Source organism: Pestalotiopsis fici (assembly GCF_000516985.1).
Source record: "Pestalotiopsis fici W106-1 unplaced genomic scaffold PFICI_Scf_7, whole genome shotgun sequence".
NCBI classification, from domain to species: Eukaryota; Fungi; Ascomycota; class Sordariomycetes; order Amphisphaeriales; family Sporocadaceae; genus Pestalotiopsis; species Pestalotiopsis fici.
In genome coordinates, this window is record NW_006917097.1 from 3,506,808 (window position 1) to 3,523,753 (window position 16,946).

The 16,946-nt window shown below is 49.6% G+C and overlaps 6 protein-coding genes across 6 annotated transcripts; 3 read left to right on the forward strand and 3 right to left on the reverse strand.

Annotated features, from left to right (window-relative positions):
• Positions 1-1,213: 1,213 nt before the first annotated feature.
• On the reverse strand, positions 1,214-2,897 carry PFICI_10688 (uncharacterized protein; the record flags this gene model as incomplete). Its single annotated transcript, XM_007839269.1, has 5 exons — positions 1,214-1,336; positions 1,390-1,467; positions 1,520-2,272; positions 2,319-2,714; positions 2,772-2,897. The coding sequence occupies 5 exons, from the start codon at positions 2,895-2,897 to the stop codon at positions 1,214-1,216; spliced, it is 1,476 nt and encodes a 491-aa protein (XP_007837460.1).
• A 933-nt stretch (positions 2,898-3,830) lies between these two features.
• PFICI_10689 (uncharacterized protein) lies at positions 3,831-6,863 on the forward strand (the record flags this gene model as incomplete). Its single annotated transcript, XM_007839270.1, has 8 exons — positions 3,831-3,967; positions 4,033-4,183; positions 4,241-4,660; positions 4,715-5,416; positions 5,470-6,236; positions 6,296-6,345; positions 6,404-6,619; positions 6,676-6,863. 8 exons carry the CDS (start codon positions 3,831-3,833, stop codon positions 6,861-6,863), a joined length of 2,631 nt encoding a protein of 876 aa, XP_007837461.1.
• A 370-nt stretch (positions 6,864-7,233) lies between these two features.
• Positions 7,234-7,644, forward strand: PFICI_10690 (uncharacterized protein; the record flags this gene model as incomplete). Its single annotated transcript, XM_007839271.1, has 1 exon — positions 7,234-7,644. The coding sequence occupies one exon, from the start codon at positions 7,234-7,236 to the stop codon at positions 7,642-7,644; it is 411 nt and encodes a 136-aa protein (XP_007837462.1).
• Positions 7,645-9,585: 1,941 nt separating this feature from the next.
• Positions 9,586-10,005, reverse strand: PFICI_10691 (uncharacterized protein; the record flags this gene model as incomplete). The annotated part of the gene is made up of 1 exon (XM_007839272.1): positions 9,586-10,005. The coding sequence occupies one exon, from the start codon at positions 10,003-10,005 to the stop codon at positions 9,586-9,588; it is 420 nt and encodes a 139-aa protein (XP_007837463.1).
• Positions 10,006-10,575: 570 nt separating this feature from the next.
• On the reverse strand, positions 10,576-11,721 carry PFICI_10692 (uncharacterized protein; the record flags this gene model as incomplete). Its single annotated transcript, XM_007839273.1, has 1 exon — positions 10,576-11,721. The coding sequence occupies one exon, from the start codon at positions 11,719-11,721 to the stop codon at positions 10,576-10,578; it is 1,146 nt and encodes a 381-aa protein (XP_007837464.1).
• Positions 11,722-16,618: 4,897 nt separating this feature from the next.
• On the forward strand, positions 16,619-16,898 carry PFICI_10693 (uncharacterized protein; the record flags this gene model as incomplete). Its single annotated transcript, XM_007839274.1, has 3 exons — positions 16,619-16,714; positions 16,767-16,814; positions 16,869-16,898. 3 exons carry the CDS (start codon positions 16,619-16,621, stop codon positions 16,896-16,898), a joined length of 174 nt encoding a protein of 57 aa, XP_007837465.1.
• Positions 16,899-16,946: the final 48 nt, after the last annotated feature.

The window sequence follows — 16,946 nt, forward strand, 5'->3', positions numbered from 1 at the left end:
CTTTCAACCACTATTAACGAGCGCCTTGGCGCTCGTCTGCTGCTTATCGCAAATCGCCCGCCCAGTTGCATATAGCTGTGCATGTCAGGCTTGCTGGAGCAACTTCTTCAAGTGCTTAGCGATCTTTTCGCGCCTGCGGGTCATTGAAGACTGCAAGACTGTGGGATTGAAAACGCGGCACACTATTAAGCACATGCGCAGTTTGATATAAAGCACGCATTTTATTGACGGATGAAAGAAAGCAACGAATGCTATATCACTTAATGATAATACTTCGGAGCTACGGGCTTCGCTTTTAACCATCCTTAACGTCTGGGAGCTGATCTAGTCTCGACTTTGCACAAATTCAACCGATTCAAGCGCCGTGAGGGTGGACTATCTTGATTCCACATACCATCTCTATTCAAGGAAGCGTGGCGAGAATTCATGCGAATCAAATGATGCGATTGTGGGAGGTTCGACCGGTATTATTCGAAATGGCGGTGATCGGGTGGGAAAAGGGGGAAGGATGAAAACGGCGACAACTGGTGGGACGAGTCAGATCTGAGGTCACCTAGGAGCAGTTCTTGACGTCCGCTGAGGGTACGACAACAAAAACCCTGGATCGGAATACGTATCCAAGGAACCGACTGATTCTGCCTTGCATTGCAGCAGTTCGAGCTGTCGTTTCGATCTATTTTAGGCCTGGCGACGACCAAGCCACATTTCCCACGGCCAATACGTAGGAGTTACGAGCAGTACCACGACTTGAACACCTATCTTGCAGACAGGTGTCAATATCTCTGGGCGTATGAGAAGTACGAAACTCGTAATGCATGATTCTTCGACCGAGGGTAGTATGCCCTGTCCCCTTACATGATGCACCAACGCAGAGAACGAGGAGGATAAGATTATGTACTGCGCCTAAAATTGCCACTCGGGGCTATCATGAGGTCCATACGAGTTAGAAAGCCGATAGTTTTGCTATAATTATTGGCGCTTAAGGTAGCCATGCTACGCAAGTCTCTGTTCACGCAATGCAATCCGATCCTCAGGGGCGGATATTTGGGATGCTGTTCCATGACTAAAGCCTGACTGCATGAAGACAAGAGAGTGACGACTGGTCACTTATCCTGGAGATTTCCATGGTGGTCCTGGTACCAAGGGTTCATACATCAAGGCCCTTTGGCCCAAGGAAGGGCGGGTATGCCGTCGCTTTGTATCTGGCTAGGACCTAGCCGAATAGAGAGAAGTGAAAGTGCCAGTCGTACAATCCAAGGGGGGTGGCATCGTCCCGAAGGAACGCATGGGTGGCCCGACTCTCAACGTCTTCAGCAGTAAAAGAAAGGCCACCCTCCTGCACTTGAATGGCATTCAGCACTGATTCCCATGATTAGCATACAGAATTACCATCGGAAAGGCAATCTCACGATTTATGTCACGCTTTCCCTCCTCGCTGAATATTTCATTGGCACTCAACGGGATCGACTGCGCGTCGTGTAAGCGATTGCATGATGAGAACAGGACGCATCCAATGTACCTTGGAGTCCGGAGTGATCATGGTTGCGATTGACACGATACCTGTCTCTCCTGCTGCTTTTGCCAGCCTTTCAATGACAGCGTCAACGTCGGCGGCCGGTTCGCCCGGAGAGAGGGACTGCCCGACAATGCCCAATAATTTCAACTTGTCGCGGAGAAGGCCGAGGCGCTTGTGGACGGGCAACTCTCCTCTGTTGTCTTTCAGGTTGATCAGCCGAGGTAGCCAGTGCTCAAGCCAGGAATCGGAGAGAAGCACTTCCCGGACTTGTTGGTAAAACACCCGAGGCTTTTCCATAAAATCGTCCCAATTATCTTCACTGAAGCAATAGTAGGCCGCAAAGTAGCAGCGCTGAATAGCATCAGTGTACTGCTTGCGCAGGTTAGTAGCATTCTGTGCCGCTGGGAAGCCGCTCCCGTATTCGTTCTTCCACTTGTCCAACTCCGAGTCGGGGCAACGGAGCATGTCGTAGTAGACGCTGATTTTATCTCTGATGGAGTTAACAAACTCACGTTCGAGCCAGTCGACAGATTTGAGCCAGTGAACCAGGTGATGCCATGATGCCATCTGGAACATGGCAAAGTTGTCGTCATAGATGTTTTGGAGAGCGAGGTAGCGGCAGTAAGTGGTCGTCTTTTTCAGCATCTGGGGCAGGTGGTCTCCGCTGTAATACTTCTCTACGAAGACGGATCCGATTTCGCCAGAATCCATGTTGAATAGATCCTTAGCCCGCTGGGGTGTAGCATTTTGGAGCATCTAGCAAGGTCAGTGAGAATGCGAAACTTGGGAAACAAGCAAAAACCTCTTTGAAGATAACGGCGGCCCATGTTTGGACGCCGTCCTCTGCTTCCTTTCTTCCACCCAAATCTAGAAGCGGTGACATATCCAAGAAAGATTGAACCATGCTATCAATTGGTTTCAGGCCCTTTTGGATTACAGACAGAGGACTGCTACGGAACGCAACGAATCGCCCATTCCAAGGAAGAGTGCCAGTGTCTCGCTCGAGAGTCCCGGAAAACGACGCTTCATCTTTCTGCGTCAGTCTGGACACGGTGATCGTGAATCCAATAGCTGGGGTCTCTGATGGCCGTTTTCTCTTCAGCGTGAGTTCTGCTGTTGGATTGCCAGATGGCGGGAAACTGAGCTCAATGCTTGAAGTGATATCGAAGATTGCACCATCAAGTGCGCGGTAGAGGACCTGAGACGTGGTCAGCCATTGGCTGCAAGACATGTTGAGAATGAATGTTTGTCTGACTTGAAGATCACTGATCTTTCCATTTTCAAAGCGAAGGCCGACCTCGACTGCGCCAAAGATCTTTGGATGCTGAGTGTCGGCTGCTGTGGAAGTGCCAAATACGGTTCGGACTAGGTTGTTGGACATCTTCGGATCGCCGCAGGGTTTTTCCCGTTTTTCCCCTACCAGAAGCTATTGGGACCAGTTTACTTTTTTGGTAGGACTTGGTGCTTCCTATAAGTTACCTGTTCTAGAACACGGCGAAGGAAACCACCTTCCACGCCGATGTCGCTCATGTCAACCCCTGGATCAGAAGACACAGCTTACCTTCAATATTGATAGCAGCGTTCTGACGCAACTTGCCCACAAACGGAAAGCAACAACTGGCTATCTTTCAGTCAAGACCAAACCCAGACACACTATGTGATAGAAGAAGCAAGTTACGACCGCGCGTCTTCCCCATCGCTTCCGTATGGCATGGTGTTCTCAAGGGAGCCGGCGATTTTTTAGATTCTGGACGGTGGACCTAGTTTTTCAGCTGGTAACGGGAGAGCTGGGGGCACCCAACCCATTTAGCGCTGGTGGCGCACGGCTCAGCCCGTGACGGGCGTATCCGGGGATTCTCTGGGGATCTGGACCCCAGTCAGACCAGTTACCAGCTGAGAGCTAGTGATGCCTTGCATTCCAGCTTCACATGTCAGCCATAAGACGATCCAGTTCGCTCGGACTAATCGAGCGGATTTGACCATGTTGAGGATGGCGAGCGCTGTCGTGGAGGAATCTAGAGCGTGCATTCAGCTCAACGCGAGCCAACAGTGCATTCCAGCCCTCTTCTGGCCCAGGGCCACGCGGCAGCCCCGCATTAGTCCGTAACTACATCGGAATATTGTACGTTTGGGCTTCAGCTATTGTAAGAAACGCGGGACGGGAATCGTGCTCGAGCAGTTGGCCACCTGCGATGGACCATGCTTGAGAGAGTGTGAGCGATGGCGATGACGAGGTATTTAAGTTATACCGGGTCATCGGCCCAAAGACTTCAGTCGTTTTGTTGCAAAGTTGGCATACGACTCGGAAATCATCATGACTGACCAGCTTGAACCGCTCCCGCCATACCCAGGCACAACCGGCAATCTTCCCACATACGCATCTCTGTTTCCCAACGTCACTCCTGAGACCTTCAAAATACCTACGGAGGCGGAGCAGACTAAGATCATTGAGTAAGTCAGCAGTCTCGGGACGCGGCCCTCTGTACGCACACAGGTAACTTATTTACTTGCAACAGAGATGCCAACAAGACGAACAAGCGGGATGCAGTCGACATCGGAGTAACGGTCTTCAATACGTTCAGCAAAAAGGATGACACCGATGATGGTGAGGTGTATGGATTCTTGAGGATCGGTATCAAGCGGCCTCTTGGGATCCTGACACCATACGTAAGGGAACCTGTTTGATCTACCAAGTTCCAGACTAGACTGCTGATTATTGTACAGGTCGCATACCAATCGCCCAAGCCCAAGGCACCATGGACGGATATATCAGCAGGAATCGAGATGATCTATGACGACGAAAAGAGCTCCGGTACTGCCCCCAAAGTGTACCACTACGTCAAGAAAGCCATTCCTGAATCCGACTGGGCCTTTGACATCAAGGTTGATCATCTAGGGCGGGAGGATGCTAGCTTCGTCGGAACCCTCACAACGGTCAGTGGAACCGTCCGCTGGGAGGGCAGCTTTGTGACAAAAGCTCCAGTCGAGGTCCTCGTAACGTCAAAGCCTAGCGAGCAGCCCGAGGACATTGAAGGCTCTGCAGAAGAGCTTGTCGGTTTCACTCCCTATGCGGGACAGGACGAGGGAGATATCAAGAAGGGACAGGATGCCGCTCAGGTGTATGGTGACGCCATGATGGGTAGAGTGAGCTGAGACCCAGCCGCTTCCCTCGTGTTTACCCAGCTGACAACCGTGTAGATCTCGATGCATGCTCTGGACCCAGAGACCAAGAAGACGCTCTTGCCTCAGCTCGATGAGCTAAACGGCGAGGAGAAGCAGCTTCTCAAGGACAACCCGGATTTCTTTCGTCGCTGGGCAATCCACGATCTTGCAGAACGGCTGAAGAAAGAGAAAATGCTCAGCGACGAATTGCGAAAACACATCTTATTCAAGAAACACTGGTTCTTGAAGATGATGACTGAGAATACAAAGTCAACCACAGGTGACAATGCTTTTATCAAATATTGGGGTAGTCGAACTGCTGAGAACGAGAAGGAGACGGAAAAGCTCCGTGGACAGTATCTCGACGTTACTTCGAGATGCTACAACGCAGGCTTCCTACACAAATGTACGCGGCTGAAGATATACTGCCAAGACGATAGATCAGCGATCTATTGGTTCAAACTTCTCGAAGCCTATCTCTTGTCGGATGAGAAGGTGGACGAGCTCAGGTATAACTCGAATCACCAACATGTCAGCAAGGATGCTATCACGGTTCAATCGGAGATCCTCCACTGGGGCCAGAAGATGACGCTACTGAGGAACGCAGTAAAGAATGTCGATGAGCGGAGGAAACTGGACGTTGGAAATGTCATGACCACGCTGAACGGGCATATAACCGATCACGCCGCGCAATATCAACAAATCATCGACAACGACTTGGCAGGCCATCTAGACGCGGTAAGCAGTCACAAATACGCTGCTGTGGCCTTGACTGACAGTATAGCGTCTAGTACATCAAGGAGATGGACGGCAGTCCTGAAGCAAAGAAGTGGAAGGAGATGCTCGAGAAACGGATGAAGGAGTCGTCAGAGGTTGCCAACCATCAGCGCGAACTCGCCGCATCTCTCGCCTTCCGAATCAGCTCGGACTCGAGCGAGATCGGGGAGTGGATCAGGCGCCGAAAGGCGCTGACGGGGCCGCCCGGCATAGTCCAGACCGGCGCCTTCCGGCCGACCTTTGAGCACATCATCCAGGAGATGCGAAATGAGGAGTTCAGCCTTCTCTTTGAGAAGGACCCCGACAAGATCCTCGCCATGACCCCGGACGAGATCTGCAACCGCTGGGGGTTCCAGGCCATGATTGCGGCCGAGCTCGAGGCGGAGCTCGCGAGCGGCGAGAGGCCCCCGCCTGGGCCCAAGCCGTCGTTTGGGCAGCGCATGAAGAACGGGGCAAAGTGGGTGTGGCAAAAGGCCAAGGACAAGAGCAAGAGCCCCAAGTTCTGGTGCAGCTTGGTCAAGAACGTGCTCCACTATGCTTCGGCCCTCGTCATGGTCTATCAGCTGAAGACCAACTGGGGGAACATGAAGGCTGCCGAGGTTGGGATGCTCATCTCGTACCTGACTGCATTCGGGGTTAACCAGCTGGGTAACGCCCTCAAGAGCGGCCTTCGGTCCATCTGGGTGAGGCTCAACCCGGGTTGGTGGCAGGCAAAGATCGGAAGCGTCGTCGGATGGCTGTCGAACGCAGCCGTGGAGAAGAACGCTTCTCGATGGGCTCGGTACACCCTCCACCCTCCGCCCTCTCTGCCTAGCGCCTGCTCATTAATACACGCTCTAGTTTTGGTTACGCTCTTGTTGGAAACCTGAAGAATACGTTGCGTTTAGTCGGTAAGGGAAACCATTTTCCACATTCGAGACAAGTCTAGCTGACCACGTGTACACGCAGGGTTGGCTGGTCTCTGCTTCTCGCTTGTGGTGTGCTACAATGAGATGAACAAGACCCGCGACGGACTGGAAACGGACGCCGAACAGAAGCGTCTCATCTTTGCAAGGATTCAATTCGCGCTGACCCTCATCGAAACCGTGGTAATCACTTTCGAAATCATTTTTGAAATGCTGGGCATGGTGACTGCTGGCGCCTTCTGCGGAGCGCTAGGGGCAGGTAAGTGGTGCCTTGATTCTCCGCACCTCTACCGGCATCTAGTTGACACACTGCAGTCCTCGGGACAGTGGGCTTCGTCGTCGCCATAGTGTACATTTTAGTTGCGATGCCGAATCCCGACGACGAGGCAAAGAAGTTCCTCAGGGCATTTGCCAAGCCGGTGGGCAGTTATGATGAGGGTCAATCAGCCGACCCAGCGGATGAGCCTGGAGTGCAGTTGACGACGGAAAAGAAAAACCAGTAAATACCTGGCCATATCAGTTCAAGGCAAAAAGTCGATCCATTCAAGAGCTGGGCTCTTGATGAAGCGCATAGTCGTGACGGGGGCATGTTCGTTAACATACTAACTTAGTCTGCGATTACCTAGTACTTCAGTAGGGTATTTCTTTGTACATGACCACCCGCTCTCAATCAAGCTTACCGGACCATCTGCATCTTCCGTGATTCTAAAGAATCGGCACGAGAGTCTATGAAGACACCCGGACCGGCTCAGCAACTGTCGTTCACCCTCTTAATCTAGGCTGATTTCATCACGCTGCTATTCGGTAAGGAGACCGCCTTTGTGTTGCCACTTCGGACCGAGACAGAGTGTCCGGTACAGTCATTATGGGCATATGCGCAGAGCTTGTAGTCCGGGCAGATGGGCAGACCGATCCAGCACGTCGGCGGCGCAGGACGCGGCGATTGACGTCTGGCAAGAAGTCTCGCATGACTCGATGACGCCGTACTCGGCACAGCTAACGGAACAAGACGAAGTGGTGGATGGACAGCTTGAAGATGTGGACGTAGTGGCCACGGTCCCGGTGGTCAATGTGGAGCCACAGATCCAATTGGTGGCTCGAATCACGGCGTTGTCGACGAACCGGTCAACGGCGAGGGCAGAGACCGTCATGGTCAACCGGTCAATAAGGTTGGTCGGTATTTGGAATGGCGGTCGCGAGATCACGCCCAATCTGGAGGGCAGTGTCCGCCGCGTCCACGATGTCGCCTCCGTTGGACTGGAGAGCTGGCTGCGCGGGCGCTAGCAGACGGAGGTCGTCAAAGGGGCTTCTGGGGAGCTGTCTGCTGTAGCACGCCAGCAGTACCGCAGATGGCTGACCCGAGGTTGGTCGTAGCGCGGGTATGTCTAAATGGGGAGAAGCTGTCGCCCTTCGCACAACCACTCATGATCCCCATCACGTCTTGTATCCGGCTGGCAAGGCCTGGGTCTCTGCGACGCATTGATTGGAAAGGTCCAAGGGCGCCGGTGGGTATCGAAATTTCCATCCGAAGTCAAGTATAAGGGCAGTATCTACAAAGATGGATTCAAGCTTCTTGACAGTCATCGAGAGAAGTGCCAGGAATGTGCGCTTTTGCAAGGCCGCATCGATATGGACATCTACTGAGCGGAGGGTACTGAGAACGGCCTGGTAGCATGGGTCTCCCTGATTTTGGCAGCTACTGTCATGAAGACTGAGATTGGCAAGATCATACCTAAACTGCCGAACATCGACGACGAAACTCGCTGGCAGGAGGTGCCACACCATCCGCTCCAGGACGAGAAAAGAGCTTTTCAGAGAGACGCAGATAGTAAACCCCGTGAAAGAAGGGGATGGGGATGAGATTTGCACACATGACCCGCTAAATGACACCATGCGGGGAAGAATACTCTGAGAATTTAATCCTAATCATGAGGGGAAGAGAAAGATTGCGCTTTGGGTTGAAAGCCAGCTCATCCATGATGATTCTTGGTAAGAAGGGAGCGGGGAATCTGGTCTACCACGTCCTCGGATATAGGAGATTTTGGATACTATATGCATTGTGGGGGCTATTTAAACTGGTCTGTACATCTTGACGCTAGTTTGCCGCCGCCTTGTATCTCGACCCAACGTGCGCCGGGCTTTCGGCCGCCTCGATTGGAGCGATTCCCATTAACTTTGTCGACAGCAGTCCCGTCGATCAGATTCTAGCGTACGAGCCAGATGGTGTGATGCGATCAGTCGACTGCGTCGGAATCGAGGCATTGAACGCCACCTTGGAACATGAGCCGCACATCATTTTGGACCAGATGGTGAATGTTACGCATATTGGAGGCGGTATTGGACAGATTGGGGTATATCTAGCACAAGACGACAGTGCCGGTTCCCCATTGGGTTCCACGTTCTGTTAGGTGCTAGGCACAACACTAGGTACTAGTACCTAATTTCCCCCGCAGCCACTATAGCTTTCCGCCCTCTTCTCTTTATCACCTTTTGCTAGGTACACTTGCCACACATAGATTGATGATCATCAGAGCCTGATAATCCACAGTCTCGTGGCCGTAGCTAGTTGACATAATCATCTTCCATCAAAAACCTTCTTCTCCGTCGTTTTCCGTGAAGTACCAGTACCAATCAGCAAGGCTCTGGCCTTACACGTTCAGTCCTATTTCCCAATTCCCTCTTTCCCGTTTTTTTTTAGCAAGAGACTGCGTTTCCAGGCTGGCCCGGTGGATCCCAAACATTTGGCTCCCATGCTCGTCGACCTTATCCATAGCGGAAAGGCCAGTCCTCATTTCATTGGTTCGGCAACCATTAGCATTGACCAGGTGCCGGAATATCACGAGCGCTTTAACAACCATGAGGAGATCAAAGTTTTTATACAGTTTCCATAGTCGATGCGGCAGACCGAGTTACAAAAAAGCTTGTGGTCCAGGGTGGGGTGTGGCTTGGTTGTGTTTTTGTTCCCCATCTCAATGCATTTTCCCTTGATTATCCTAGGAATTAAAATTGGCCAGAGCTGGTGTTCGAGGCTTTGCTAGTGATTATATACGTAAGAAGACAACTTTAATCGTACCTAGAAAGTCTGCATTTAAAGCATGTATGGTGGTTATTTCGTTGATAAAGATTATATAGCATTCTTGGTCCTTTCTTTGAAGTTCCGCCAACAGTGCGAGATTGAAGTTTGTTGATGCGTGAACCCTGCGATATTAAATTGCGGCACAGGTTTTAAGCATCACGCTTTGCCTGAATATAAGTAAGCGCCCGCATACTGTCGAGATATTCCCTCAAGGATATGATCTTTCCATTTTCATCGATTTCAAAAACCATGACCACATCATTTGCATACTCTCCTCCTTGCTTGTCTTGCCCATACACACCAAATTCCACCACAGCTCTCTTCTTTTCGGCAGTCAGAGATCTCTGATCAATCTGAAATTTCTGAAAGGCATTGTGCATTGCTGGTAGTTGCGGTGCCCTTTCCGAGATGGGCAAGGTCCCAGCCCAAGGAATCACGGAAGGGTCCCCAGAGACCCAGTACGTAGCTTTGGGAGCGAAGAGCAGCTCCAGTGCAGAGAAGTTCCGGGATCTGAGATGGGAAATGAAGCTCTTAGCAACGTTGCCGGCTTCGTGGTCGAGACTTGTCATGTTGATATTTAGGTAGCTATTTGCTCTAGTTAGCCGAGACGATGAAAACCTGTTGTGTGCTCCACTCACGGCAAATTCCCAGATAAGAAGGGTGGTTCTAATTGGCACCTGGATTGTTGCCAACGTGCACCAAATAACGGAGATCTAGCTTTGTTTATAGTTGGGCGCATCGTGTGAGTCATTATGAGTCATAATAAAATGTATCAAAAAGAACCAACCCAGTGTAAATTCGACTGCACCATGAGACGTTGGCATACAACACCAATCCCCATCAATTATCAACTCATTCAGCCAAAGCAGCCTCCCAAAAAAGATAACAATTCTTCCTCTTCTTCTTCATTCAAACCTAACACTTGTTCGCTAACATAACTCACTCCGTACAACTTCGGCCTAATCTTCCCTTGTTGAGCTGCTGTGAGGATGTCAAGCCTCTTCTAGGCCGCATCACGAGCTAGCCGCAATGCACAGATGCTTGACTACGCTGTCTTCAAAATTGGCCAATCGGTTAAGTTTTCGCACAGCTTTCCGTCGATCGCGAAGACAAAGTTCTGTGCCGGACGGTCTCGCCATCTAATCCGCGGCCACCATCTCATTGTTCCCAGGGTGATCGGGATCCTTGTAGGGATCGAAGCGATAGAAGTCCTTGGCTTCAAACATTGTTTTCACCCTGTAGAAAGGGCCCCACGCATGCTGGTATCTGCGCTGGAATTCTTCGGTGCCGATTGGTCTGAAGAGATGATAAGGCATTATCGTGTATCCAAAACGATACTTGATGAACCATTGAGAAATCTTGGTAGAGCTCCAGAAACACATTCTCCGAACATTTTTGAGGTTTTCCTGGTAAATATGAATTTGCTTTGGATCGTCGCGATAAGCGAAAGCGGAGAGCGCAACTGCGTGCTCCATTAGGTTCAAGGCCTCCTCCCAACGGAATTCCTGGAGTAGAATTTGAACACAACTGTCCATGGCTGCGATTGTGTTGCGATTATAGTTACCAACCGTAAGTTGATAATTCTCAATCATCTCCTTTCGAAACCGTTCTGGATGACTGCGGCGGTGGTACCACCAGAATGGATGAGGGGCGCGGTGTAAATTCTGCCTTGCTAGTAGCGCTAGGTCGTGGTTTGAGGACCACGAAGAGGATGCCTTGTCCTCAACCCTCTTGAATAGTTGTCGCGACTCTTTCTTCTTGCCGTGATCAAACAATAGCTGAGCTAAGCGGGACGTGTATTCTAGAGATAGACCATGAGTCTCACCGAGTGCCTCCGTCACATCAGATAGAACCTCCCTTCTCAGGTTCTCAGCTTCTGGTAATTTTGAAGTCGACTCAAAGACGGATGCTAGAATAGATCGAGCTCGTGCTAGTGCTATGATTTGCTGAAGATCTGTGTTTGGGGCGAAATTCGAACTCATTGCCGCCGCTTGCGAGTCTGACGGTTGTTCTAGAATATGAATAAACTCCTTGGCAAGCTTTCCCGCGCTATCCATCATTCCATTGGCTTCATAAGCTATTGCAAGGTTCAATCTCGCCTCCTGAATTGCCGCAAGCGCGGATGCAGACTGTGAGGAGGCCAAATCGTATGCCGCTTGGGCTGTCTGAAGGGCTTGTCTCGGCTGGCGGGCTAACTCGAACAGAGTGATACTACTGAGTCGGTTCAGGACTATCCAATGGTCATGACCCAGAGCCAGTTTCCAGTCTTCCAATTCTGACCTCATGGCTTCAAGCACTTTGGTTATAGAATGCCGGCCGAGGTAATAAGATATGTTGTAAGAGGTCGTCACCACATCAGAGCTGTAGCCTCGGGTCCATGACGTCCAAGGTGAGTACCCAGCCCATTTCCGATGTTGAATGAAGCTTACCTCTTCGTTGAATTGCTCATGTAGTTTGCTTTTTTCAAGCCATGAGCGAGATGCTTCCTCGTCACGTCGCGTTCCGAAACCTACCCAGTAACAGAGTGCTAGCTCACAACAATGCTGATGCCATTGCCCATCCGAAAGGTTATTCCAAGTGGCTTCCTTGTCTTTAATTGCCTTGAAATTCCTTGCCTGATTCTGTAGTCAATCTCAAGGAGTTGGTGCATGGCCATGGAGAACTAAGAAACATGATCAACGAGAGAAGGGGTTGAGATCCGTACACATCATAATTACGTACATAAACTCTTGGGAAAGCCATTCCTGAATCGACAAATGATTGATAAGCGTCATTTTCCTCAAAAAGATGATAACGCTCAGATATCAAGATCTTGTCCGACCGGGAAAGGAGGTGTTCTGTCTCATAGGCTCTTTTCAAGTGAGCTAGTATGGTAGCTACGTGGTCGGCACGCGCTCCAACCTCCAATGTCAGACTTCCATTGAAGGCGGCAAACAGGCATGCTTTGGTATCATTGTGCAAGCCAGTCTGACGATTCAGAATGGTCCGTGCCAGATGTTCGAGAGGCTCGAAGGAACCCCCGTGCTCTGTGGAAGGAAAACTAGTTCCAGTATTGGAGTAGTGGTTGTAGAAGAGTAGCCACAGACAGCATGCTCCTAGAGAGTAAACCATGGCTTTAGCTGCTGACTGGAAGGTGAAGCCCCGGTGATGATACTCCGGTGGTGGAATAGACCAAGGTCTGGATTGAGGAAGATAGACAAGACCATCTTTGCCAGGTGGTGAGTAGCACATGGCTGTAGCGTGACCGAAATCGGTGACTCTGACCACCAAAGCACCGGAGAATTTCGGTTCTTCGTACACTAGGACATTTTTGGGCTTCAAGTCGCCATGTATGATTCCTGTGCAGAAATGAGCAATCTGAGCAACTGAATGGCTGCGTACAGTGGACTTTGAAAACGGACAACCTACCCATCTCCTGCAGGTCGTGCAATGCGGTGGCGATTTGACAGCTTAGGGCAAGCCGTTCAAGAATCTGGAGAGAGGCACCCCTCTTAGAATGCATGAATGTCTCAAGGTTGCCCAGCCGGGACTTCTCGAACACAAAGCTAGGGGAGATTGAATTATCCAGGTCGTCAACGCTCCAGCTCAAGCCTTCTAACCTGGCCATAAATGAATGTGTCTGGATCTTGGGGATTGAGAGTATCTGTAATTCTCTGAAGAAACGTTGTAAGTTGTCTGGATTCGAAGGTTTATAGGCTAGCTCCATCCGTGGGTTCACGTAGCTTTGCATGACGGCGGCCGTAGCTCCAAATCCTAATCTGTCGAGTGAGGGTTGAGAAATGACCGGTAGGGTATCCACGCTCCGCCCGTGCGACCATGCGATTATCGAGTAAATCCATGCTGACTTACTCAGGCTATTACTGATGCCTTCGGCTGAAAGGCTGGTGAGTATTCCGTCGTTCAAGCCCAATGAATCCTCTGTGGTTGCCATTGTGCTTGATGGAGTCAAGTAAACAGATATATGGCATCATGACTTGCATGCACTCGCGCAGTCAGCATTCTGCAGCTGCCCAGCCACAGCGCCTCACAGTGACCCCTCGGCATTATTTAGCTCCGACCCCGTAGATTGGCATTGTCCAGAGCTTTGACAAAAGCACTGCCGTCCGACCACCCCTGCAAGATATGTACGTACCTAGGTACCTATTCATAATTATGCTGGGATCCCGGTCAAGTAAATTCACTCAGCAAATAATTCTTATACAAGTTCATACGCGAGATGATCATCCAGGTGAGCTGAAGTCCCAGCAGAAGATACCGAAAACTACTGAATTCGCAAGCAAACCCGCTTGAAAGCCAAACCTAATTCAACTTTATAGGAACCTGGATATAATTATCGTATGCTTTGGCCAATTTCTTTTTCGCGTATTATTTGCCGTCAGCTTTAAGCCAGCTCATACTGTCGATCGACAGAAGATCATTAGGTGAGTTCGGGGCCTAGATTTGGCTTCGCTTAGTCCCAGCACATTCATACTTGCCTTTGCTTCCATATCTCCGTGGTCAGCACAATTCCCGTTTATCTCCATGGTTGATCGATACCTGGTCAATGTTTGCCCTTTGTATGTATTTCAAAAGGCCGCCAATAGCACTACATACTCTGCTCTCTGCCTGCACGGACTGCCTTGGAATTGCTTGATCTACCAGATTCGATTGTAAATCCCTGCCGCATGCCTAGGTAGAGCATTGACATCATTTAATCACCGTCCACAATAACTACGAACTAAGTCTACGGTATTGAAAGATCATGTCTCATGTTCCGGGCGAAATTAATTAAGAGTGAGAAGTTGGGAAGCAAGGTCTCTATAGCTCGAAAATCTATAGCACAAGGCAAAGAAAGTCTCATTAACTCATGACATCACGGTCTTGATGAGTTCCGCTCAAGCTTCATAATGACGGCCATGGTGAGCGCTACTAGTGGCAGGGTTATTGTAAGGTACAGTCCAATAGACAAACCTTCTCCGCGAAGAGATCCAGCCATGGGTGTGCTAAATAATGCCTAAATACCATCAATCTGGGTCGCTTCTGCATTAGAGAGGCAGTCTTACAGCTATTAATGACGGTGGGAGGAAAAGAGTGGCAATTTGAGCAAGGGTCTTCAGTGTCTTTGAGTCATTGTGTCCACTGGTAGTTATTGCAAGTAATCCCCTGACGTCATCACGAATCCTTAGAGACTGAGACGAATTGCTATTGATCTCGGACTGGATTTGGTTAAGACTTGCGCGTAGCTTGTGTTCAGCTCTGGTTGTCAAGATGGTCGATAACTGCAAATGTTAGCTAACGGTTTACTGAAATTCGAAGAGAACACAAATATAGATATAAAATGTACCATTTGAGGAATTCGGGATGCACTTCTTTCCATAAGGTCAGCAGCTATGACCTGTTTTTCAATATCGGCAATCTTCAAACGGATAGCACGAGCCAGATTGCAATCGCAGCATGCAGAGTCATTGCCGCTCACAATCATGTGAAGATATTGGCAATCTTTCAAGACATTCTTTTGTCCAGTAAGGACAGCCTTGGCGACTGCTATCATATCGCACAAGGAGTTCGCCTTCTGGACATCGGAGAACATGATTTCGTAGGTGTTGCAGATGTTCTCGTCCACTAAAGATGAATATGCTTTTTGCTCCTGCCAACAACTTTAGCATCAACTCGGTCTGAGTACATAATTTGGTGCCTAAACGTAAGTGATACGTACGAAATTGATTAGCTTCTGGCGTAGGTAGTCAATGTAAGCATCACAAGTTCTTGTGGCCATCGAGACGATGACGAGATGAGTAAGCATTGCCTGCGTAGCGCGACAAGCGCCATTCTCGGCAGTGTCACTTCCCAAAGATGCCTCAAGTCGGCTCAAGAGATAGTCAGAGAAACATATAACGATCCAGACATATTTTTGGTGGGACAATCTGCGTTGGTATACACCGATTTGGCGAAGTGACCACGGACTGCCTCTCCCACGCCCATTCAACTCGTAATAACGAATATTATAGCATATTTCTGGCTACAGCATTAGCTTTACCACTAGCTATCCTTGGCTATAATTTTCGATCAGTCAAGGAACTCACCATAATTGCCTGCCCTATGGAGATGGTGATAAACAACATCCTGTGATCGCTGTCGGTCGTTTATCTTGGCCCCAAAGCCATGGACAACGGCTAAAAACGGAACAAAGACACGATTCTTAGCAACAAGCTTTCTGAAAGCACCTTCAGTTATCCTCAGGTTACCCCAAGAGAATGCAGGTTGAATAATGCTAGCATCATCTTAGCATAATCCCTAATGCTTGTTTTGTGATGCGATCTGGTCGTAGCCTACAATGCCCTTTCGCGCCAGTTTGTTGCACTGGTCATGGTTGTTTCCCAGTCACTTTTTTCCAAAGCCTCACTTGAGAAGTGCTGAGAAGAAATGTGGATACCACTGCCGTCTAGATCACTGTCAGACTTTCATCATTTGATGGTAGCAAACATATGTCATACTTTGATGGAAGCAAGACGTCAGAAAATGAAGATCCCCGCCTGTGGCTTGGAACAGATTTGGCGAGTCCTGCCTGAGTCTGGCATCGTACAAATTCCGATCTTCCCCGGGGGGTACATAGCAGTCAGTATCGACCGGATACCTCGTGCCGTTGTCATCTGGGTTTGACGAACTGGAAATGACACCCGTCATTGCTCTCTCTCAGGATAGGGCAATCGCCCGAGAAGCAACGATGAAACATCAACACCTGGTCCCTATTATCTATATCTTCTTTGGACTAACAGAGTATTTGCACTAGAGACGTTGGCCCATTATACCACCAAAGATCTCTGGGAGCCCTCCTGTTCAGATCATTGTAGGAGGCAACAAACGTGCGTGTCAAAGGTGTTGTGGGCGGGCACCAATTGTGTGCCAGCTCTAGCGTGGCTTGGACTTGTGCTGCATAAACGAGGTTTTCAAAGCCATAACGTGTCTCCCTATTATTGGGCAGCAAACTGCGCCTCCATGGTTCCAGCCTCATTTGACGCAACATCAGCAATAATATGCAGCACATCGCATGTGACTTGCATGTGAAACAAAATGCGCTCGTCTTTAAAGCATGCAATGGCCGTAGCCTGAACTCAGCCTCATCCAGCCCAGACCACATTACACCCGGTCAAGCCAACTACTATTGCAGAGTTCAGTTTCTTTCTTCTCCTTTCGCCTTCCAAGATGACGGCTCAATCCATTTCCAACCGCTATATCAAGCTGGAGGACCTTCGCAGCTTGCTACAGAGCAAATTCGGCGCGGGCAATTTCAAGATACGGGTAAGCGAAGTATGGATCAATCTAAAGACGTACGCTGACCGGTTGGCTTTAGGAAGAAGATGAAAGCTACGAGATAGAAGTTCCAAGCATTCTTTCCGAGGTAATATGCTCTGTTAAAACGCGCCATTAGAAATAAAATTCTCATTCATGACAGTCTGAAATCAAGTCGATACAAAAGTATTAATCTCGACCACAAGGTTTGACTTCAATCATCACCCCATTGGAACTATGC